This window comes from Podarcis pityusensis (genome assembly GCF_964106645.2).
Source record: "Podarcis pityusensis genome assembly, chromosome: 1".
Taxonomy (NCBI): domain Eukaryota; kingdom Metazoa; phylum Chordata; class Lepidosauria; order Squamata; family Lacertidae; genus Podarcis; species Podarcis pityusensis.
In genome coordinates, this window is record NC_138028.1 from 63,252,213 (window position 1) to 63,278,094 (window position 25,882).

The window sequence follows — 25,882 nt, forward strand, 5'->3', positions numbered from 1 at the left end:
GTTAAATTGCCACACACAGGAATAAATGGATCTTCAAGACCTGTTCGAGATACAAGATTCCCCATCTGGAATAACCCTGAAACCCTACTTAAACAAAAAGGTTGTGAGGAAACTTCTAGAAACAGTGTGGGCCTGTGGGAGGACTCTCTAGTGTGAGAATCCCACGCTAGGTACATCATAACACTAACATAGTGGCTATTGGTACTTCAGGCAGTCCTCAGTTGAACCTGCCATGACTTCTTTCTTGGCCTCATTTCCCCATCTGCAACAGAGAGGATAATAATACAGACTTAACTTACAGCAGGGGTGGGGAACCTCTGACCCATGGACCTCATTTGGTCTGCCACAGATCCCAATTTATCCTGCAAGTTCATTTCCCACAGACCAAGAGCCAAGCAAGGCCCTTTGCAAGACTCTTGCTCCTTGCAAAAAGCCCTGCCCAGTGCTTTGAAGTGCCAGTGACCAAGTGATCAGCAATGTCTCCAAGCAGCATGCAGGGCGGCTGAGCCCACCTGTCAAATTTGGCCTGGTGTAAGGGATAAAGGGAGCTTGCCTGCAAGCCAGATCCAGTTCCCCTCTCCTGCCTTACACAGTTGTTGTAAGGATTACCTCTAGTAATGCATGTGACATGCTTTGGACACTTGAAAGGGCTATACAAATGTTAAATATTTGTTTTATCAAGGCTGTGTGCTGCTCCAGCTAATCGTTTGCATTGGAACTTGGATGTGGCTTCAACCTGGGTAGTTATTAAAGAGTTAACTCAGTCCTTACTGTAGTCCTGTTTACTATTGTAAAAATTATATGGAAGTTGCTAACCTGGATTCCTGGAAGCAGAATGATTCAGGAAAGTATTTTACTCAGAGAGACTAGATCCATATTTTTGCCTTGGCTATTGGATGTTCACAAAATGCATCACCCCCAAGAATATTATTTTTCTACCTTGGTGACCTTCAGACCTTTGAGCTTTATTTCAAGAAAGGCAGTGGCTCTCCAAATGGAAGTAGCTGAACCCTACTACTTAGGGTAATAACATCACTGTTGAAGGTATTGCTGGAACATTCTGGGCAGATTCAAGACATGCCAAACCAGCCAGCTACCAAATAGCAACAAAGGTGAGTTCTGAAACCTGTCTGGAAGCATTGTGGTGGGACACCCAAACATTTTCAAATCCCTCAGAAGCATGTTCTGTGCTGTGGATCTTTTCCATGAAGTGTACGGTACAGAGGTTTTTTATAAGCTTCACCACCAAGTGGTTTGTTGCAATCATCCCAAAGGTTCTTTTGTTTGGCTTCTAGAGCTCACTTTCATGCAAAGCATAGATGATCTCTAGCCATTTAACAAACAAAAAACAGTGAGTATAATGTCATCCAGGATTGACTCCTCACCTCCCAAAGTCAGCAGTCTGCCAAAATATAAGTGGCTATTCCTTTTGCCCTTTTGAACATTTAATTGATACACAGCTAATTTTGTATATCCCTTAGTGTTAGATAATGTAGATAGGCTTTGGACCTATAGATTAACTCTCAGGGAAAGGAATTCCATACCTGGAAACTACAACAGAGCAAAACATTTTAAATTTAATTGTTCTTTTAGAATCACATATTGTGAGGTATGGAAAACTTTCACTGCTGAATAAGCGTTCACTTACTATCCTGAGTTAAGCAGAATGTTTTAAATAATATAGGCTAATGGCACTTGCAATTTTATAATTGTGCTCACATACTATTTCCTGCTTTGTCTTATATTGTGCATATTGCAAAAAAGATAATTTAAAAAGATAATTAAAAAGAAAATGATGCTAATGAGGAATGCAGTTGACATGGCTGTGCAGATAGTAATGGGTGTGGTTGTGAGTTGGTTGCATTGTAGCAAAACGAAAAGGTTTTTGTGAGTGATAAAAACGTTGTAACTGATCTAAGCACATGCTTATTCTGCTGAAATCAAATTGGACTTTAAAGTGCCTATGTTTAGCTGGATTTTGCACTTCAGCTGTGTACACACTCTCACCACTGGTTCGGGAAGTGGTGTAACCACAATTCATATCTATTCTCCATCCATCCTGTTGTTCCTTATGAAATACTGCATTTTGATGCATCCCCACAAAACTAGCTTCCATCTTATTTGAGAAAAGGAATGGCCTAGCTGTGTTTCAAGTTAGTAATGTGTTGTGGCCATAGGTTGTGACTGCCTCTAAATAGTTTTGTTTTCATAGCTTCTGGAAACCCTCATTTTATTACATCTAAGGAAATACAAATGAGGATCAGATTGCACTTTATTAAATTTAAGATCACATATTGCAAAACTTATGTTAAGGTAGTTCCCTAAAGGAGTGGTAGTGTTTCTCTTAAGTGAGTGGCTTAGAATAAGTAGTAGCTGCTTTTCATAAATTATAAGAAGAAAAATCCACGTATTTTACTTTTCAACACATATGAGCCATTCACTATTAAATTATCACCATATTTCCTGCACATGTTTACTCAGAAGTAGGGAGGGAAGGAACTGCCAATTTTGGTTCTCCCAGTGTCTCATTTTTCCAGTTTTAAGATCCTCATGGAGAGTCATCATTTTATTATTCATCATTTTTATATGCAGCTCTGGCTAATGCAAACATTTTTTGCAAGCAGTTTCCCCTAACATAATGCATCTTTGTATGCTAATTTCACTAATACCTTCATTCTTAAATACACTTTCCCCTAATATATGTATTTTTGTAAGTATTGTTTGAATGGAGAACTGCATCACAAATTTCAGATAACTGCAAATTTTGGAAGTTAGTAGTGTTTTGGATTGCATATTGTTTCAGAAGTGGGAATTTGACAGATTTGGCTTTAAATGCACCCTGAATTGAACGTCTCCTCCAACACTACTCAGAAATGACTCCTACTGTGTTCAGTGGGTCTCATTCCTTAACAAGTGTGGTTAAGATCGCAGCCTAAAACACGGGAACTAAAGCAACTTCATAAAATACATAATTCCTTGTAGTTCCTTTTGTCAAACAGAAACCTGCAATAGCTTTGCCTCCCCAAAGCTCTACTAACTTGGGATGCAAACTGAGAGTGAGGAAGCCACCTAACAGTTTCTCTTTCACCAAATCTGATGCCAGAAGAAGGAAATCATAACACCTGTAAGACCTCAATTGCAAGTCCTTGAAGAAGCCTAAAATCCAGCATCAATTCTATGAAATAATTAGATGAGCAAATTTAAATGTTCAAATAAAAGCTTTAAATTGATATGGTACATGTGTTAATTGCAGCCTCACAAACACACACACAGAGAGAGAGCGAGAGAGAGTGCACAGGATGTGATCTAGCCATTCACATCAAGGAAAGGGTTAAACACATGCTTAACTTTCTCCCACTGAAATAAAGCTGCTTAAGTTTGACTGGATTGTGCCTACAAAGTAATAATGGGATAGCAGGCTCAGGTGTTGTTATTTTCTCTGTCACTTCCTCCTAGAAGAACCTTGACTAACTCTGTTAAAATTGCACACATACATAAATTCCATTTGTGCACACATACATAAACTCCGTAGGGATGTGGGTGGCGCTGTGGGTTAAATCACAGAGCCTAGGACTTGCCGATCAGAAGGTCGGTGGTTCGAATCCCCGTGACGGGGTGAGCTCCCGTTGCTCGGTCCCTGCTCCTGCCAACCTAGCAGTTCGAAAGCATGTCAAAGTGCAAGTAGATAAATAGGTACTGCTCCGGTGGGAAGGTAAACGGCGTTTCCGTGCACTGCTCTGGTTCGCCAGAAGCGGCTTAGTCATGCTGGCCACATGACCTGGAAGCTGTACGCTGGCTCCCTTGGCCAATAAAGTGAGATGAGCGCCGCAACCCCAGAGTCAGCCACAACTGGACCTAATTTACCTATAAATTCCGTAACAAGTGTCCACAGTGCAGTTCTGGCTACCTATACTCAGAAGCAAGTTCCATTGTGTTGAATGAAACTTATCCCAGGTAAGTGTGTATAGGATTGCAGTCTTCATTACCTTAATGGTTGGGCTGAGCTAGATAATTGGCACTTAAAGAAACATTATTGCATACAGTGCACCCTAAAAGATTGCTGCATCAAACAAGGAAACAAAAGTGATAAGCTAGGAGGAGAAAAAAAGCCTGCTATGGTATTTTTATTTGTAAGCGGGAAAGTGTCTGGGCAAGTTTCAACATTACTTTTCTGACATCCCCTAATAACATTCTCAAAGACTGGAAAATAACTTATGCAGAGAGCGACAGTGCTATATCTTATATTTGGAAAACAGCATGTAAAGTATTTCAAAGGGACTTTTTGTATGTGTGGAAGAGAAGGCCAAAAAGCACCGCTGAGTTTGGAAGCCATGGGAAGGGAAAATACCAAGGAAAAAATTACAAAAATCTGCAAATGAGGAGTCGTCTTCCCCTACCCACAAGCTCTGGAGCAACAAACCACTTCCTAGACCAAATCAAAGCTTAACTTGAAATGTTCGTTCATTTGGAGCTGGTGGCAGCGTAAATGTCACCCTGTAAACAATTAGCCTGCAAGGTAAGGAGCAAAAATTAAAATGCATTCAAATTTCTGAGAGTTTGTTGACAGAAGCAGAAGAGATTAATTCTTATGATGGATTTCCAGAATGGAAAAAAAAATCTGTACAATTCAAAGAATTAACTTCAAAACTAAAATTTTAAAAAAGGATTGTTTATATAGTATGCTTTACTAGCCAGATGTTTTGAACTACAACTCCCATCAGCCCCAGCCAGCACAGTACTTAGAGGGCACCAAGTTTGTGAATCATGCTTTAGGGGTATTAAATTATCCCACTAATAGTAACAAATGCTAACAGATGATCATATGAAAACTGAAGCTTTTTCAGAGGCCCACAAGGTTGTAAGAGGCCTTCATCATCTCTAATCCTTGGATTGCACTGATGTGATCAACACATTTGCAAGTATGTTTTGCGTTATGGCTGTAGAGGTTTTGAGAAAGGGTCAGGAAAAGTAGAATTCCGAGATCTCTCAGGACATTCAGCAAGCCAAAGGTAAGCTAGACAGGGGGAACTGGATAGTGTACAAGGCTCGGCTCCAGAGACATGGACAATAGGTGGCACATGGAAGGAAGCACAGGGTTGATATGCATAATATAGCTGAGCCACTGCTTGAAATTTTATGGAAATACTTCTGAATGGTGGGCAGTTTTTGTAATTAAGTAGGAAGCTCAATTCTCTGAGAGTTGTGCCTCATGTAGCCAAAATGGTGCCATCCACATACAAGAGTGAGATCTTAGCAGGCTTGGAGGAACCCCAAAGTTTGCAGTAGTAAGACACACCCACTCACATTTGGGGGAGGGAATCCTAAGAGGATAGAGTGAACCAAAATGATTTAGTAAGGACTGAGCATACTCAGTGGCTGGTTAACTGTAATGTGTGAGGATGGAAAATCAAAACTGAATAGCTTGGGAGGCTATGACTGGCTGGCTGGAATCTTTGCGCAGGAGTAGTGATGTTAAATTCTTGAGAATAATCTTTTGGAGAATATTCTTGCAGAGAGCCAGTGTGGTGTAGTGGTTAAGAGTGATAGACTCGTAATCTGGTGAACCGGGTTCGCATCTCCGCTCCTCCACATGCAGCTGCTGGGTGACCTTGGGCTAGTCACACTTCTTTGAACTCTCTCAGCCTCACTCACCTCACAGAGTGCTTGTTGTGGGCGAGGAAGGGAAAGGAGAATGTTAGCCGCTTTGAGACTCCTTTGGGTAGTGATAAAGCGGGATATCAAATCCAAACTCTTCTTCTTCTAATGAGGTGTGTACATTTAAAGCAGCTGTGTAGATGACACAGAATTTACAGTTTGTGGAGAATATTATCCGGATAACTTTCTAGCAGAGAATATTCTCACCTCACATCACTAGACAGGAGCATTTCAAACTGCAGCCTCTTGCTGCAGACCCTACTTGTCACATTTGGAAATTATTTCCCCTGGCGGAGCCATTTGTCTCTTGTTAAATATCTCCCACAGCAGTAGCTGGCACAGAAGCTCTCAAAAGGAGTTCTCCATGTGGTAAAGCATTTTTTGCACCTTCTGGCCACCAGCAGTGCCACAAAAAGCATTTCTATTGGTTTCCATATACCTGCTTTAATGTGAAAATCTTCCTGAGGCATTCTTCCTAGCAAAGTATAAATGTGTCATCTGAGATCAACTATTCAGCATTTTGTTTAACTATCAGCTTTTGACAAGCCAGAAGAGGGAGATGGTGAGGCTACCCTCCCTCTCACCTTGGAAAACCCCACAACCTGCCCCAATTCCTTGGCTCAAAAGTACTATCAAATAGCCCTAGGAGTCATGTTCAGCATAGGTCTTTCAGCAAGCTTAGTTTTAATACTGGCCAGGGCAAGTGCCCAATATCTATTAAAAGAGCACTTCATTCTGAGAGCACAGAAAGACGCATTTGCAGTTTTAGATATCCGAAAGAAACCTGTTAACTTTAGACACTGGCAATGCTAATACTGAATCCAGACAATACGTAGAGGGAGAAATATTTTTTATTTGCAGAGAATGATGAAAAAGCAACTTTATTGGAAGCATAAACATCACCAAAGATGTAAGCGCAAAGAGACTTCTGCTAAAAGCATATTATGTTACAGAGGTTTAAAATAAGGAAGGGCTTCAACTGGGTCTGCAGCCAAAGTTGGGGTGAAGCCAATGAAGTAAACAGGAGATCAGGCTCAGCAGAGGAGCAAAGGGCAAGCTTCTAGTCAGTGTCCAAGAGCCACAGCACGCTGAAAGTTAGGAAAGCATCGTGAATTGAAAGCGAAGCGGAGCCAGTAATTAGGTCAGGAAGTCATGTCAACAGCCAGAAGGCCTGAGCCAGACAGAAAGGTAATGTCTGCAGCATGAACAAGGCAGGAAGAGAGGAGGTAAGCTAGAACACCCTTCACCACGGACTGGAAACACATTCTTCCTAGGGCACTATTAAACTAACCAGACACGTCCTGCTTCCTGCGAAAACTTCATCTAGATGGTAGGAGGGGATGCTGAGAACCAGCAAACAAATGAACCAGAAAGTCCACTGGTTAGAAAGCTGGCAGTCCTGTGGGCTACGATAGTTTGTGACCGTTACACCAATGAGCTCCTCAACAGCAGCATAGAATAATTCTGTCCAGGCTGTGGAAATACTGAACTCACCCATATGTTTTATGGCATGTTTTTACAAGTGGGCCCGTACACTGCTGTTTTTGTGAGTGAAATGAAAGATCAGTTTGACTAAAGAAGGGGTGGGGAGACATCACCTGGAGGTCTAAAGAACAGAGGAAATGATGCAGTGCAGACACAGAGGCTCCACTCTGGGAAGCGGAAGGGAAACAGAAACCAGCATCATGGTAGCCGACAAAAAGAGAAGCGGGATTTTACTTCAGTGCCAACATTTTATTACATTTCTGGAAATTAAAAATTGCTCTTCTAATAAGCTAAACAATGCTGAAAATGCACAGGGTTGGTACTGCTTAATTTATTTAAAATTTGGTATCACTTCAGGCGCCTCTCCACATAAGCCTAGAGAGGTCTCTTTGGGAAAGGACCATTTAGAAGAGCTAGTGGGACAATTGCTTTTGCCCTCTCCCTACTCCTGTTGTCTTTCCATTTCTCCCTACACCCCACCCCCAAAAATCTATCTCTTCTGTTAATCTTTAAGGTGCCACAAAAGATTTCTGGGTTTTCTAACAGATTAATATGGCTTCCCCCAGTGCTATTTTTCTAGAAAAAGAGGTGCCGGAACTTACCATGAATGCCTTCCTCATTCTCTCAGAATGGCGATGGTGCTCACCTGAGAGGTGTCGGAACTGAGTTCCACCTAGTTCTGGCTGAAAAAAAAGCCCTGGTTATCCCTCTCTTCTTTACTCTTGAGAATATTCTCTCCCTAACAGCCTCTTTCTAGCTGAACAAGCCCCCTGTGGGTTCTCCCTCACCTGACATTACCCCACAGGAATTCTCTTGCCCAGCTAAAAACCTTTCCCAGGCATTCCATCCATCAAGTAAGCTCTGCCTCCCCAGCATTCCAGGACAACTCCCTCCATCCCATCATTAAGCCTGGCAGACGGGGCGGGGGAGAGAGAGAGTTGGTTTCAATGGAGACAAACAAACCCTAATTATTGGAATGATGGGCAATTTCAACCATGCAAATTATTGTGTACAGAGGCACTCTGGGCTCTATGCCAAACTGCAGATGACGATGATGATGATTAAACCACACATCACCCTAAGGTCACCACTTCTTGTTTTAGTTTGTACCTTATGTGTTCTATCTGGTCAATAACTTCAAGCCGTGAGGTGGCTCATAAATCTGTAAAATAAACACACCCATAAGTTCTCAGAACTATAGGTCATAATGTGCAATTATTGTATGCATTTCCATTTGTGTGGTTTCTCATGCATCTGGGTTTTAATTGTTTTATATCCAGCTGTTGCTATGAGCTACCTTGGGTGATTTGCTTGGGAAAAGTGGAGCATACATTCTTAAACCACTGTTTATTCATTATGTCAAATCACGGAAATTTCACATAGAATTTACCCCCCATCGTGGACGTGCTTTTTCACATCTGAACTATCTGGCATGGAAAGGACCTTTAGCTGCACACGTTTTCAAAACGAAAGACTCTTATTTCAGAACACCTGGAAGGGCTGTAGCTCAGGTGGAAAGAGCTATGTCTACAAAATGTCCCAGGTTCAGTCGCCCCCATTTCAGGTTGGGCTGGAAAGAATCCTATATGAAATCCTGCCAGTCAGTAGATACAGTACAGAACTAGACGGACCAGTCATCTGATGATATGTTCCTAGAAGCAGTCCTCAGAGGTGGAGGAAGGAAACCCAATACAGCCAGGCTAGGCAAAGGGCAGGATTTGGTGCTGCTTAGTGCATTTCAGTGGAGGCAACTGGGAATTAATTCCACATGGTAATGAATGAATGGGGTAGCCTTTGTGTACATTAGAGCTGTTGTTCCTGTAAGAAACTATTCTGTATGAAACAGAAGCACTTTAACACCACCTAGTGGTATATGATACTGATGTGTACCAGCAGCTTGATCTGTTTTGGAGCTGCTCTGTGTTTTCACTATAATGGGAGAGCCTTAAAATGTTTATAAATTCCCCTCCTCTTTCCACAGAGGTAGGTGAAATTTGCAGGCATAGCAGCTCCTCCTGCCAAATTGTAGGCAGATACATCCAGGGGTTTTCCTGCAATTCACCTTTAAAGTTTGGTGGTTGCTTTGTATACTGTTTTCTGCAAGATTTTGATGTAATTTCCAGGCATGGTGATTCCTTCTGAATAGACAAAACCTGTCAAATTTCTGAATGATAGTTGGCAGTGGTTCACAGAGTTTTACTGTTTTGTGGTGGGTGCAATAGGAATCATAAGTTGGGGGTGGGGGGTGGAAAGAAGACAATGGATCCCCAGGAAAGGCTGATGTGGATAATATATCATCATCCCAGCAAGGACTCTGTTGTGCTAACTTCAGCTCCTAGGGGGTGGGCTTTTGTAGAGTAATGTCCTGTTCCTCCTAAGAACAACTTCAAGCAGACACAGGAGCCCTAGGATTAGCATAGGTACAAATATACCAATTCCATCACTTACTGAAGGATCCTGACATTAAAATGTATGCATGTATGCCTTTCACATGGTATGAAGAAATGGTATGATCAGCTGGCCCCAGTTGCAAAATAATGATTTAACAAAGTAATGGAGAACTAGTGGGAAATTTGTCAGGGCTGATGCAAACATGGAAGAGTGAACTGCGTCACAATGTACGTGAGCAAGATTGGGAAACTGTCTGGTGAACCAAACTTGCCAGATCTATCTCTCCATATATTAGGGAAAATACAATCAAAATCATGTATTAGGGAAAATACAATCAAAATCATAGGACACCATTCCAACTTTCCCATGTGGCATCTGGTATCTCCAGAACTGTTTACCTGGAAAGATTACAATCCTAGTGGGACATGCCATCATTTATGGTGGGGTTGCTCAGTAGCACAGACCTTCTGGGGAGATAAACACTTGCAATAGTAAAAATAATTATACATGCACCAATAGATTTCACACCTCAGTTGTCTTTTCTATCAGTCACTAAGGGGATAAAAAGATGAAGACAACCTGCCCCCCCCCCAATTTTCCTATTAGTGGCAACAAGATTCTCCAATGTCCAAATGTGGAGGGAATTGCATAGTTAAAACTTAGATTTATGTTTCAAAAATGGCTTGAGACTAGCTGTAGTGGGGGGGGGGTGTGATACACGATGTTAAGGTATTGAAAGGCAATGAAGAAAGCAGTCACATTTTATGCAGTATAGTGGCAAATTAAGTACTAACAAAATTGGGCTGAAGAACAAGCTGCCCATGGCATCACTAAAAATCTGGATGTTATGATTCTCAGACATAGTAGGTCTCGTTCTCTGTGAGGCAGAAGCCATTATCTGGATTATAACGCAATTATCAGCCAGTTTATCAGGTTTAAAATCCTCTTAGGAAAAGGATTTAAATATTTGTATAGAGGAGGACATGGACTGAAAAGCACTTTGGACTTCTAAGCTGTGCAAATCATTATCTGCACATGTGAGAATGTTCCTTAAAAATTCAACACTGATGGCATTGTACTGCATACCCATTCAGCTATCTCATATTACTTCCAATGCAGTCCAGAACTGTTGGAGAGGTTGCAGGAATAAAGGGGCTTTTCCCCATCCATAGTGTGAATGTTCACAGGCTGCTTTAGGCACATCTACACAAACTATTATTGATGCCATTTTAATTTTTGGGCTGTTATTTGTTTTTATGGGGAGGAGACCTTGAGTACTGCGTGGCATGTATTCCCAGGTACACTTCAATCAAAACAGAAAAGCTTCCTTAGGACAAGCATACCCTGTTTCTCACATAACGGTATCTGGTTCTTTCACTCTTCAGCATAATAAACTAGAAAAAATAATGGCTGCCAATCATGTCATACCACAGGAACTCAGTAGAAAACCACTGTAATTTGAAGCCCTAATACTTTCTTAGGTATTAGTAAGGTAAAGGGTAAAGGGACGTGGACAACTCTGGGGTTGTGGTGCTCATCTCGCTTTACTGGCTGAGGGAGCCGCCGTACAGCTAAGCCACTTCTGGCAAACCAGAGCAGCACATGGAAACACCATTTACCTTCCCGCCAGAGTGGTACTTATTTAGCTACTTGCACTTTGATGTGCTTTCAAACTGCTAGGTTGGCAGGAGCAGGGACAGAGCAACGGGAGTTCACCCCTTTGCGGGGATTCGAACCGCCGACCTTCTGATCGGCAAGCCCTAGGCTCTGTGGTTTAGACCACAGCACCACCCGTGTCCTCTAGGTATTAGTAGTACCATACTAATTCTGAACTTGCAAGGATAAACCCTGAAGTGTATTTTGTGGGGGAAGCCAGGAGTGTTGAAAAGAGTCTCCCAAATAAATATACTTGAATATGGTGGTTGTCTTATAAGGATAGTATGAACTTTGTTTCATTTGTATCAGTAAGACAATAAGGAAATAGAGAGAATACTCACACAGCAAGAAATATGAAATTTCAATTCTTTATTTTCATGTTCCTAAAAAATGTACAGGGCCCTCAAGCAGCAATTAAGTACATAAAGACTACACACACAGTATTGTCTATGTTTTAATTTTTGCTGGCTATTAAATTATTGCATATGTGCACACGCCAATACAATGTAGTCATTGCACCTGTTCAGTAGTATCTTATATGTTCATTTCTTGATTCTCCAACGAATCTAACTTTACTTTAAAAACTGGCTTTCAACCTGGGCTCAGGATCCCATTTGTATTGCAGCGACTAAGAAAAAGAGAGACCAGTTTTAAGTAGACACACACATCTATCTGGCTTTGGGCCTCTTTCACAGTTTCCACTGATCCAAATTTTGGATATGAGATGGGTTTAGCAGCACATCTTTTACACAGTGCTTTTGATTCCAATAAAGACAAGAGGCAAAAATATATATATTGACACTGTCTGGCCCCCATTTGCTACACACCAGACTTTAATCCAAAAGGCCTGGAGCCTACTGAATCCATAGGCCAGGCTTGATAATGAAACCCCCTAGCAGTGCGACCATATACATGTCTACTTAGAAGCAAGTCCCATCAAATTCAATGGTGATCAATCCCAGGCAAGCGGGCAAAAGGATTATAGCCATAAGCACTTTTCAACAGCAGCCCAGGCTACCCCAAGCTAACCCTTTATAGAGTAACAAAACACATGTCTATATTCAGTAAAAGTAGATTAAACTATTTTTATTATAGTATTTGTTTGACCCTATTCTTTTTACTATAGAAACCTCCAACACAAATCTAGTATTATATATAATTAAAATAAAATACCTCCTGATTGGCCCAACTACTTCTTTTGGTCTCATTATTTTAAATATTAATTGTTCCATAAAAAATATACAGTCCACCAACATGGTACAGCTGGTTGCCTTCTGCAGCTGGCTACATATTTAAACCGTGCAATTCAGTGCTCACTTATCTAAAGGCTCACCCACACTTACCTTTTGCCCTGCAGTTTCCAGGCACAGATCCTAGCTTATAAAAACTCTGTGTCCAAATGTTTGTTTGTTTTACCCCAGAGCTTTCCCCGCAAAAACCCACTCTTTAGTGCTCAACTGGATCAAACGTCAGTTCGTGTTTCCTGCAGATTGCTGTTTGCACCGACTGAGCTTTAAAGAGCAGGTTTTCACAGGGAAAGCTCTGGGGCAAAAAGGAAAAAAAGGTGCTCATACATGGAGCTTTAAAGTGCGGACTGTGCCTGCAAAGAGCAGAGGAAAGGTAAGTGTGGATAAGCCCAGTGACAAAAAAGACGAAAGAATAATAATACATGCTTCATGGCTTCAGTCACTAAATCTTCAATTTACTGTAGGCTTATGCTGTCTAAACGCTCAAAGGATTTAAGGTTACTTGAATCAATTTTGCTAGATTACCCCCCCGCCCCGGTCATCCAAACAAATGTAAGATTTACACTGTCGTTAGAATGAAAAATCTACTCTCCTGACCTTTTATATTGGCACTCTAGTTATATTTGACTGCATGTAGTTCATGCAGAGGAGACATGTTGCAGAACACTTACTCCTATCCACTTGGATGCATTTACAGCTGAACACTGACATCCAGTGGATAACCAGGCTAATGCTAGATAATACCAAGCCAGGAATATTCAAGTTTCATCAAGGTAACTCCCTTTTTAGTTCGTTATTAAGGGAGGAGATTGAACCACTGGCTATTTTCATCTCAGGCAGAGTAGGGAATAGTAGCAGCAGATTAGTGAGAAAAGGGTGGAAGCAGGGCTCCATGCATCTCTTGTACAACTGAAGCTTTCAAGACAGGGGTTCTAAGAAAAGCAGAATAACTCTCTGTTACATACACCCCTCACAAAAATGATTTTCCTGCAACGTTGCTAGGCTGAAGATGTCAACATAATGGCTTGAAGCTCAATCAAAGTGATTGAGGGAAGGCAACACACTGAAATTCAGCAAGAAAAGGTTTGCCATCCTGGGCATGCTTAGTCAGAAATAAATCCCAATAAAATCCATATTCCTGAAGCAACACGGTTCAGTGTAGTTTCCATTGTCCATCGATCAAACTACTTTGTCTCTCTGGATAAGCATTAGCAAGATAGCTTCTTGGCTCAAAAAATTTAACTTGAGAATTAGAGACTGGTCCTTTGTGTCATCTTTCTGAACAGCTGAAAGTGGTGCAAATGCTTTCAGGATTAAACTATACAGTCTATAAGCAAGTTTAAGTAGCACTCTGTTTAAATAAAGTTGGAAGGTTTAGCCCAGGACAGTAACATGAGCAGCAATTAAAGCATCTATGATGCAAGTCAGTAATGTCTGCAGGAACTCATTCTCCACTGCCACTACAGTTATCACACAGGTCTAGCAAGCTTAGTGACCACATCACTACCAACGACCACATCACTACCAACATTTGCAAAAGCAAAGAGTCTCTTTGCTAACTGATCTTCTAAACCCCAGAAAGATGAACTTGTACAGTTGTGGGGCTCGGCTGAAAATAACGTGTCTCCAGCTGCTGCAAGTTCTTTGTTTTGGCTTGACAGCTTATGCTAAAAGAGTGAGGCAACTTTAAACTTAAACAGAGCTTCAAGGATTTGCAGTTTTGAGGTAGAGCATCTGGATGAAGGAACTATGTTGGTCAGGCATTTTCATCCACAGTAGTAAGGGATAATCAGGAATCTTTAGTTGCAAAGCACCGCCCACCACAGTATAACTTTGGCAGACCACCAGCCAAATGAATCTCTTTATAGAGATTCCCAGGCTCTAGAAAAGGATTTCTTTGCACTCCAGGTGGATATTTTCTAAGCACCCCAGACATACTAGCTCTCTCTTAGCACAAGCCATCTGCTGAAACTTCAGTTGTGGATTTGTACTTACTTCATAGACAACTTGGGGGGGGGGGCTATATGCGATGTAGCAAAATGCTATCCACTTTGGGTTAGAAGCATGCCCAATGGATTTACACAAGCAGGGAATGCCTTTTCTGATAGAGAGTAGTGTCTGCTGCCTGAGTGTTTTTACAAAAGAATTCGCGTTATCTGTTAGCTTTTCTGTGTCACTATGACAACTGCAAACAGCATACTGAAAGAACTCTGATGCTCTAGGAAGGAAGAGCACACCACCCACTTAGGTACCTGATGTGGGTTACATCCATCACTGTTAAGAGAACAAGTAGACACAGTTGCAGAAGTAACTTACAACAGAAGAAAGTCTTGAGTACATATACAATCTTTTCTGCACTGCATGCAATTTTACCTTACTGAATATAAATACACAACTACAGTCAGGTATGCTTTCCACTTTCTCCAAGTATTCAGAAATTAGTACAAAAGTATCTAAATTATAGGAATGATTGCTGCTAGTGATGTCAATCACTGAAACATTAAATATAAGAGACTGCCTGTTACAAATTATTCACAAAAGAGGTAAGAAAGTGTCCAAGATGTCATTAACCATATAAAGTTATGATTGAGAACATGCATAGAAACTTGTTCATCAAAAGCACTAATTGTACTTGACCACATAATTATGACTACCTGTATGTAGAAGACTAAATTTAGTGCCAAAAAGAGTAAGACTTGTTTTATATCTGTATCCAAAATAAAGATTTCCAGATTTAAGTAATGCCAAATGGGAAAAAGTACTAGAAAACAGATGTTACAAATGCTGAAAAAAGCTTATTAAAATGTATTTTAAAAACACTTTACAAATTTGTTCTGTTGGTTACAGGTTTGAATTTTAAAGAAAGGATCTGTAAAACCACATAGCTACAAACGCCCATGTAAACTTTTCTTTTCAGAAGCATTAAGATGTTCAAGAGTTATTTGTAAAAGACAAAGCATTAACAAAATTAACACCCTTTTCTAACATTGCTTGTCGGACGTTTCCAGACAAGCAAAGTTAATGCTATTCCTTAAGTTACATGTAATACATTAATTCTGTTGCCTGCGTTTTGCCGATCTCATTTTCTCAAATCGTGACTCCATCTCTTCCAGGACTTTGGGTGTGTATCGTACAACCAGCTTAACTTTTCCTTGAGCAGCTTTTAGCAGTTCCACAGCTTTCTCGTGGTGCTCCCCTTCAACACTCTGAAACAAATATTTCAAAAATTAACCATTCTGTTAGTAAATATATATAAAAAAGCACTCTAATATTCCAACATTGTTATTTATAAGGCTAGCTGAATGACCTCACATAGAAGAGCTAGATTTTATGTTGGCTGTATCATAACGTTATTTGTTCTAGGTAATTTGTGGCTTTCAAAATTAAGCACATATTTAAGGGTGGGGGGGAAGAAATGGGCAGTTGCTCTAGGTTTCACTAACAACAGTGCTTCTCAAAATGTCAGTCATGATATGTAAATGGGTCCTGATGTGTTCCTAGGTAGATTGCCAGACTCCCAAGATTTCCCCACCTTATCAGGGCACAGCCAGATTGCCTGGCAAAGTTAGTTCCCCCAACTGAAGTTACCAGGACAAATGAATGAGTCTATAGAAAGGTAAGGATTTTCTCAGTGCCACCCACCAGCTGGAAGGCTGTGTGGGGACTGGTCAGCTGAGTGTCAATGACTCCTTTAGTCAGCCGTCAAAACAGTTCATTGTGGGAGGACTTGAGTTGCTGTGAGCTATTCCAGTGGCTACCTATTAGGAAAATGGAACAAGGAACTGCTGGCCGTTGCTACATTTTAACCGCACTTAGGAAAAAAGTAAATGTGCATGCAAAGTAGCATTGTATGAGGAGAACTGCTTTACCTCAGGTGTTCTGAGGTAACTTGACAGAGAAAACTCAAGGAGTCACAACTAGAAAGGGATGAATCTTTAGTTCCGGTCTGTGGCGTTTTTACATGGGTTCACTCAATCCATGCTTATCATGCTGTTCCCTCCAAAAGCAGATTATTTTAAAATGCATTTTGATACATTTTTTGGCACGTTTGGGAAGTGTGAAAACTGGGAGGTGAAGTCCACTCAGCACAGTGGATTAGGTCCTTTCCTATCCAAATTCTCTCTCTCACACACACACACACACACACACTCAAATTTCTGAAGCACAGCCTCATCCTTTCAGGATTTTGCCCCTATACCTTCAGCCTTCATTATTTATTTTGTATCTTGCCTAGACTGCAAGGAGCTCAAAGTGGTATGCATGAGGCTATCTCATTTTATCCTCACAAATCCTGTGAGGTAGGTTAAGCCAAAATATAGCTGACAGGTCTCAAGAGTAGAAAATATTTTTTCATTTAAAGTTGCATAGTATGTAAAATAGTCATTGATGAGAAACTGCATATGGGCAGTTTCTCATCAATGACTATTTTACTAACAGACTATTAGTAATAAACTATTTTACTAACATCTTGCTAATGTTATTTCAACAAACTTCGGATCCAGTTCTAAAATGTGTATCCACCTGCTTTATTAATTAAAAATGTTTCCTCACGTAACAGCAGGCTTCTATCAGCGCTAGTGAACTTAGAATTGCAAATCTAAAACACACTCCATAATATTTTACTCTCCATTATGATTTGCAAAAGGAAAATATAAACCTGTTTTTCCCCCATACTGCATAATACACACAAGACCAAGCAATCAACATCCCCTCAATGCCCTCAAGCGGTCACAGGTAGCTACTACAAGTGGAAGTTAAATTCCATCCCTACCACTCCGTTTACAGAAAGAAGCTGGTCTCCACGCTTCAATCCCCCGTGTCTATCAGCAATACCACCTGGGATAATTCGGGATATATAGATTGGAGAATTTTGCTCTTTGCCGCCCATGATGTTGAATCCGAGCCCTTCTTCTGTTTTTGGTAGTTCAACGACTCTGGGATGGGAATGACCCTCACTGGCAGCAAAGGCAGCAACAGTGGCCTGCAAAACATGGAAATCTCATTTTCCTCCCCATAGTTCACATAGTCTGGAATCTTATTCACTGTCTTATCTCAAAGGCAAATATTTCAAAGCATCTAGCTAAATACTGCTAATACAAGTGCATCCCCTGCAAATGTACTTCAGAGTATTTTCAATCTCTGGGCTGCTGTTCTGAAGACGGTTTGTACTCCAAACCATGGGAAAACAAAAGGCAAACAAACCAAACATATGCACTGTTTCACTTATAACTGCATTTTCTTTGATGATACATGGACAAAGGTGAATAATAATAATAATAATAATAATAATAATTTTTTATTTATATCCCGCCCTCCCCAGCCGAAGCCAGGCTCAGAGCGGATAACAACAGTAAAAATACCACAGTTTACATAAAATCACAATCAATTAATTGAAATACATTCTAAAATCAATTCATTCTAAAATCAATTCAGAGTCAAATTAATGGCAACCATTGGGCTAGAGTTCTATAAGGATTACAGAAGGAGGGGGTCAGACTGTGCCTTGGCCAAAGGCCTGGTGGGACAGCTCCGTCTTGCAGGCCCTGCGGAAATATGTCAAGTCCCGCAGGGCTCTAGTCTCTTGGGACAGAGCGTTCCACCAGATTGGGCCCACGGCTGAAAAAGCCCTGGCTCTGGTTGAGGCCAGCCTAACCTCCCTGTGGCCCAGGATCTCCAAGGTGTTTTTATTTGAAGACCGTAAGGTCCTCCATGGGACATACCAGGAGAGGCGGTCCCGTAGGTACAAGGGTCCCGTAGGTACAAGGGTTTTTATTTGAAGACCGTAAGGTCCTCCATGGGACATACCAGGAGAGGCGGTCCCGTAGGTACATAGGGCTTTAAAGGTTAAAACCAGCACCTTAAACCTGATCCTGTACTCCACCGGGAGCCAGTGCAGCTGGTATAGCACCGGGGGAATGTGATCTTGCAGCGAGGACCCCATAAGGAGTCTTGCCGTGGCATTCTGCACCTGCTGGAGTTTCTGGGTCAGTCTCAAGGGCAGCCCCACGTAGAGTGAGTTACAATAATCAAGTCTGGAGGTGACCGTCGCGTGGATCACAGTGGCTAGGTCAGGGCGAGAGAGGTAAGGAGCCAACTGCTTAGCTTGGTGGAGATGAAAAAATGCCACCTTTGTTATAGCTACCATCTGCGCCTCCATGGAAAGGGAGGTGTTGAAGATTGCACCCTTAACAGATGGTGCTGGCACTAATTGCATCCCCGCAAGAGATGGGAGTTGCCCCCCCCCAATCCCATATTGTCCCGACCCAGCCAAAGGACCTCCGTTCCCCTTGCGTGTGTTTTGAAAACACACACGAGTTCCTCATAACAGATGCACTACTATGCATTTTTAACTTGGGCACTGGAATCAAGTAAACAAATGTACAAATGAGAGTCATTTTACACAGCAGAATGCTCTCTAAGCAGAGGCAGTATACATCACCCTGTCCTGAACCCCCTTCAACATCCTCATAGTAACAGGTGCTGATAATCCCAACCCTCCACATTCTTGTACTGTACCAGGCATTTATCCAATGCACTGACTGTTCAGCAAGAATGCTATTTTAGCATCCCATGCATTGTGGTAGGAAGGCAGTCAATAAACATGTAAAAAGCATCCGCATGAGAGTGCATTAGTGAACTGCTTCAGTGCATTAACAGAAAAAAACAACTTTAAAATAAGGAACTGCTATAGGAAAACTTTGTCTTTGGTAAGGAGCCCTTTCATTCTTCCCAGTTTATCTTAAGCCTACAATTGTTTAAAGTGTTTGTTTCACGGATATTCCCATTGAGCTCAAAAGCACAGCTCACTGCAATATTTTCATAGCCTAATACTTCAGCTTTTATAGATTGAAGCTGTCAGTTGAGCTTTAACATATTAACCCTTCCTAAATAGGAGTCTTACCTTGGCTGTGGCATTAGCTCTCACTTCTGGGCTACTGCTGATGTCCACAGTCTCATACACGTGCTCATATACCTTTAGAAAGAAAGACAAATCAGGTATGTGATTTATTGGATAGGGGTTGACTAAATCAAACCACATTAATAATATTTCCAAATGAACTGTGCGGATTAACTATAATTTTGCATGCATGCATTGAGTTGTGAATCAGGAAACCTGGTTTGTCATTCACTACAGTCATACCTCATGTTATGTTTGCTTCATGTTATGTTTTCTCAGGTTGTGTCCCGCAGCGACCTGGAAGTACCGGAAAGGGTTACTTCCAGGTTTCACCGCTCGCGCATGCGCAGTAGCGCTAAATCATGCCTTGCGCATTCGCACAAATGCCAAATCGCACTGTGCACCTGTGCAGATACGGTGCTTCAGGTTGCGGGCTTTTCACATTGCGAATGGGCCTCGGGGACAGATCCCGTTCGCAACCAGAGATACCACTGTATTATCTTTTTGCTTGGAACTGCACTTCAACAGAAGGCAATTCCCAGTGTAGCTCCCAAATATTAATGAGAAGACACTGATCTATACATTCTCCACACACTCCTCAAAAACATACCTCCCGCACAGCATTACAGAATTCACTTTGAAGGACCCTTTGCAAAGCCTGTAGTTTTTGTGGGGGCACTTCTCCGCTCCTTTGCAACTTTTCCAACAACTCAATAGCCCGACAGATGTCTGTAAAAAGAAAGGCAAGGAAAGAACATGAACTACTAAAATCTCCTCAGAGGGTAATGATACTGGTTCTGACCATTGAATTGGGCTAGTGAATCAGACCATGTGATCAGCCTATATACCTCAACTGTGTGGGAGCCACTCATAGAAATGTGGCTCCCACGCAGCTAGAGTAACATTCGAAAGCACTCCTTCCCATTCATCTGGAGCAGGAAAAACCCAGTACAAATCTTGTACCAACTTGCTCTTCAATGTTTGTTCCATGACTAATGAGCATCAGACCAATATACTTGTCAACAAAATCCCAAGGACAGAATCCCGATGATCATCAGCTCTCCTGTTTCAGGCAAACCTTGTTCCCTGCAATGTATACCTATTAGGGATTCTTTATTACAAATATTTCAGTGGCAGACTGAAATTCATGAGAAACAATCTGGACTCCCTCTACCATTCTTCCTTTGTAATATGCAGATGGAGAATTAAATGCCATCCCAAAGCAGCAGAATAAATATTGTTCTAGGCTCTGTTCAATGTTCACATGCTTAGATGACAAGGTCTAATACATGAACCGTCTATGCTCCAGATTAGAACATACTCCTGAAGTCACTAACAGACAATGCACATGGTTCCCAAAGCAGACAGCTCTGTGCAAATGCTGTAACAAGCTTGGGGCCCCTCTCCTGAGAGCAAAACATACTTGAAATTGCTTGAGTACAGGGAAAGACCACAGAGAACATTTTACCCAAATGATTAAGTTAAAAGGTGGTTCAAGGGGCAGAGGACACTGATATTTGCATTTGAATAGAAACCAGAGCCTCTGAAAGAGTACATTTCCATAGGATGACCATTGGAACACTGAGAGTCAGGCATTGACGATTATGCAATGAGCTGTTGACAGGAAGCTAAGTACAAATTTTATTGCTGCCGGATACACCTGCCATCTCAACTTCATGGAAACACATGGCATTTTAACTTTTGCTCCACTATCAATTCTAACATCTTCCTTAAATATCTGCTTCCACAACCAAGCACTCGCTCACTACGGAGCATGGAAAAAATTAAGTCATCTGTTGTTGCCTCTGTTACCCATCAAAACAACAACTTAGCAAAAAAATTGTACTTTTCAAAGCTTAGTCTTTGAAGATTAGAAATAAAAACACAGCCTTTGCATGACAAAGAGCAGAGCCAGCAGTTGAGTCCAAGCATCCGATTTTTATTTTTATTTGCAAATATTACTTAATTTTCCTTGAATGACTGAGGAGCAAAGGATAAGATGTTGTTCAAAACAAATTTGAGGTTACAATAAGCCACTACTGTATAATGAATGTTAGAAGTTTCAAAAACAAACAAACCTAGCCATATTTGGAAAACTAAAACATGACAACTGATTGTCAATTACAGTGGTGCCCCGAAAGACGAATGCCTTGCAAGACGAGAAACTCGCTAGACGAAAGGGTTTTGCGGTTTTTGAGCTGCTTCGCAAGACGAATTTCCCTATGGGCTTGCTTCGCAAGATGAAAACGTCTTGCAAGTTTGTTTCCTTTTTCTTAACACCGTTAATACAGTTGCGACTTGACTTCGAGGAGCAACTCATAGAACGCGGTGTGGTAGCCTTTTTTGAGGTTTTTGGTGATTTTTGAAGCTTTTCCAAAACTTTTCCAACACCGTGCTTCGCAAGATGAAAAATTCGCTAGACGAAAAAACTCGTGGAACGAATTAATTTCGTCTTGCGAGGCACCACTGTATATGGGTTACACAACATCCATTCATGGGAGAATATCATCATGACTTTAACTGGCTCAGTTACACCCTCCCTTCTATTTCTGAGAATTCCTGGGTTGTTAGACCCAAAAGGTCAACTGTTACTTAAGAGTTCCTATTGAATTTTGCCTAGCATGGACGTTTTGAAAACAGTACTCTCCAAGATAGTAAAAGAATTTCAATTAGGCAAGAAGAATTTCCCAGAGGTGTTTGCACATTCCCTATCCTTTCTTCAGTGTGAGCTGGTGACCCAGTTCTGTTTGGAATCATGCATGTACAAAGGGAGGAAATGTTTCTGGGAGTGGCAAGAGATTCAAAGGCTGAACATCAGATGTCGAACACTACTTTTGGGGTGGGCTTGAGCAGCAAAGTTATGCAGGGTGCAGTGCTTAAAGTTGCACATACAGCAAGCTGCATGGGTGATGCTGTTTGACTTCATTCCATAACTAATGAGGAGGTCAGTCATCAGTGATACTAAATCTTGTCCTCTGTCATAGCTTTACACAGACACTACATTTTAACCTGCCATTTCCTTTTTCTTTATCTGAACTGTTCCCTCATAAAACACAGGATTCCCCCGGGAGCTTGAGACATCAATACTTTGACAATTGACCCAAAAATAGCCTACTTGGTCATTATTTGCTAAGTTTAGTTTCTATTGAAATACTGTTAAGATACAATGTACATTTCTTCAACAGCAAAGTAACAATCATTCTGTTTTCTTAAAAATGTCATCATTTGTATCAGCAATTCTGTGAAAACTTTGTATCAGCAATTCTATGAAAACTTTGTATCAGCAATTCTATGAACCTGCCCAAACCCTGTGATCAACAACTGAGGCCCTTCTTCATGAGCAGTGCTAGAAATTCGCCAAGCGCCAATTTTGCAGCTCCAATTGTGACCATGTGGAGATCTCTGAATGCCAGGTTGGTGAATGACATCTCCATCTGGCTACCCCCTCCAGCTTTCTTAAGCAGGTAGGCAGAAAAACTTAATTGCATTTATATCCCACCTTTCTCTCTAAGGAGTACATGGTTCACCCCCTCAGTTAATCCCCACAACAATCCTGGGAGGTATGTTAAGAGCCTGTGACCGGCCCAGGGTCACCCAGTGAGCTTCATGACTGAGAGGAGATTTGAACCCTGATCTCCCAGTCTGACTAACCACTACACTACACTGGCTTCCTACAGTACTTCTGCTATGGGGCAGCTATACAAATTAAGTGGGTAAATGAATACAGGAAAAGCAAAATGTCATTTGGAGAAGGATTTGAAATATTTTCCTTGAAGCCTGAATTTGCTTTATTCTGGATTGTTTTATTTGATGTTTTAATGCGTTGTAATGTGCTTTGAGATTTTTTCTTTAAAAAATAAAGTGATATAGAAATAACTAATGCTAATGATGATAATAATAATAATAATAAAAATCAATGTAAACAAAAAAAAAGACACCTAGGTATTCTGTTTTGGTGGCCGTAACTAGGTTTAAGGCGTCATTTAGTGATTAACTTATATATCTGAATTTCTAAGGCAAACAAGGCCAACAGTGATTTAATGCCTAATGAGATATTTGAACCCTCATCTACCAGGTGTAAGAACCACACAAGCTCTGAGGAATACACACACACACACACAAAAAATACCATATATGTGTAACATATGTGCATTACAGTTCAGGATAACTCAGAGCGTAAAGCCTAAATCCTGTTTAATCACACGAGTTCACCTAAAAGTTTCGGGACATGCAGCAGTTCTTAAGATTCAGTACCTAGCCTTTCCTGTAAAACTCAGCTCAATGAGGACTGAGCATATTCAGTGGCCACAGAATGTTGACCAAATGGGGGCAGGGTGTGTGTGTGTGTGTGTGTGTAGGAGCACCCTGGAAAAAGAGTATAGCTGGCTGGTTCCTAGAACACCTTGCTATGAGCACTCAATGTGACAACATTTTGCTGCAGCGCTGTAAAAAACTTAACCCACTAAATTTGATTCTGTGCCTAGGAATCCGTTATTTCAGTCTGCATTAGCATTTTGCAGTCACAGAGAACCCTCTCCCCCTCACAGAGCAACAGTTCCCCGAGTTCCCAGGGAAGACATACTGACTGTTAAACCACTCTGAAAACTGCCCATCCCTCAGGGGAAGAGGAGGTATCCGAAAAGCACTCAGCACTCTTAGCCCACGACACTTCCCAGTCCCAGGATTCTTTGGGGGAAACCATGATAGTTTAAGGGACGCGGGTGGCACTGTGGGTAAAACCTCAGTGCCTAGGACTTGCTGATTGCATGGTCGGCGGTTCAAATCCCCGCGGCAGGGTGCGCTCCCGTTGCTCGGTCCCAGCGCCTGCCAACCTAGCAGTTTGAAAGCACCCCCGGGTGCAAGTAGATAAATAGGGACCGCTTACCAGCGGGAAGGTAAACGGCGTTCCGTGTGCTGCGCTGGCTCGCCAGATGCAGCTTGTCACGCTGGCCACGTGACCCAGAAGTGTCTGTGGACAGCGCTGGCTCCCGGCCTATAGAGTGAGATGAGCGCACAACCCTAGAGTCTGTCAAGACTGGCCCGAACGGGCAGGGGTACCTTTACCTTTATGATAGTTTAAAGCAGTATGATGCTCTTTAAATGTACAGTGCAGATGGGGGGCCTAGATGCTTCTAGGCTCATAAATTAGACCCTCCCACCTAAGTATACCTAGTAGCAGCTCACAGTGCATTTTCCACCGAGGCCTAAGAACTCCGATTTAAAACTTCCATAACTTTACACCCAATATTGGCAGCCAGAGAACCGGCTGGCTCCACAGGGGCCTTGTGTTGTCCATTAACCTCCTCGCGCACCCCGACCCACAGGGGAGCGCGCAAGCCACGGTCCTGGCTCAGCACCAGCTGACCCGGACCAGGCAGAGAAAGAAGCAGCCGAGGCTGCTTTGACAGACGGGCGGAGGGAGGGAGCCAAGAGCAGAAGAAGATCCCCGCCGGGCCGGACGCCACGCCCCCATCTGGTTCTCTCTCGGCAGCCGCGCGCTCCCCACTTGCGACGGCCATCCCAGCTAGTAAGCCTGGCACTTCTCTAATCCTCTTCTTAAACCACCTAAGCTGGAGCACTGCTGCGGAGGATCTCTGGGTGTGGGAGCGGGAGCGGGGGCGGGAGAGGCAAGGGCACCCCCTCTCCCCACTCTTGGCGGAGGCTTGCGGGGCTGCTGTTGCTGCGGGCAAGTAGTTGCGCCTACCCTGACCAGCCTCAGGACCTAAGAATGCTTTGGGGCTTAGCCTGCCTGCTCCCCAAGGCGAAGACACACGTCGCCCCTGCAGGGCATCGCTCAGTAGATCCGGCTCTCCAGTGGCTGCAGCCGAGGCCAGCCGTTCCCCGCCCGCCTGCCTTTGCTCTCACCTCTCTCCAGCCGCACCGGCTCCCCCAGCGCCGCCATCTTCTCCTTCTCCAGCTGCTCTCGGGGAAGTGACGCCGGGCAAGAGGCGGCGCTGCTTCCAGGACGCGCCGAGGCGAAGGAGGGGCGAAGGCCGCGGCTTTTCCCGGCTCTCGCCGGAACTAGCGAGGCGAGCGAGGGGATGGCGCGTCGGGTGCTCTCGTTCTGCCTCTTAGGTAGGCGGGCGGGATTCCGGAGCCCGTTCGCCCAGGTGGGCGGAATGTAGCTGCTCAAGAGAGAGAGAGAGAGAGAGAGAAGTAAATGGGGCGCGTGTGTTAATGGTTACCAAGTGGGGTCCAAAGGCCGAGAAAGTGCGAGCAAGATGTTTGCCCAGCACGGATGGAAACGGAGGTGCCCTCCGAAGAGCAGAGAGGTCCTCCCAGGGCGGGTGCGACGCGCTTGCCGGGTGAGATAGGCAGGCAACGCAAAGAGAATTCGGCTCCCGCAGTTTCGAGCCAGATGCCTTTAGGGCATGAGTGCAAGACTGGTATGCTGAGGGCGACGCTTTGCATGGCGAGTCCCAAGACCAGAGGAGCCAACTCCTAGGGGTTTAGGTCCCTTTGGCCCCCCGGTAAAATATTTGAGGGCCCCCAAAGTTGATGGACATTGCCATTCAAAAAGTGTGATCGATGATGCAGGGCGGACCTTACC

At 42.7% G+C, this 25,882-nt stretch overlaps 1 protein-coding gene across 1 annotated transcript; it reads right to left on the reverse strand.

Moving 5' to 3' along the window:
* Positions 1–11,541: 11,541 nt before the first annotated feature.
* Positions 11,542–25,357, reverse strand: LIN7C (lin-7 homolog C, crumbs cell polarity complex component). Its single transcript, XM_080984296.1, has 5 exons — positions 25,198–25,357; positions 19,943–20,061; positions 19,336–19,407; positions 17,206–17,415; positions 11,542–15,640 (listed from the first exon to the last, which is right to left on the reverse strand). The coding sequence occupies exons 1-5, from the start codon at positions 25,232–25,234 to the stop codon at positions 15,485–15,487; spliced, it is 594 nt and encodes a 197-aa protein (XP_080840422.1). The 5' UTR covers positions 25,235–25,357; the 3' UTR covers positions 11,542–15,484.
* Positions 25,358–25,882: the final 525 nt, after the last annotated feature.

Excerpts from the sequence above, each read along its gene's own strand:
- LIN7C (XM_080984296.1), bottom strand. The coding sequence starts at position 25,234 with ATGGCGGCGCTGGGGGAGCCGGTGCGGCTGGAGAGAG. Across the intron at positions 20,062-25,197 it reads GCCGGTGCGGCTGGAGAGAG|ACATCTGTCGGGCTATTGAG; the intron begins GTGAGAGCAAAG and ends TTCTTTTTACAG. Across the intron at positions 17,416-19,335 it reads GAGCTAATGCCACAGCCAAG|GCCACTGTTGCTGCCTTTGC; the intron begins GTAAGACTCCTA and ends CATGTTTTGCAG.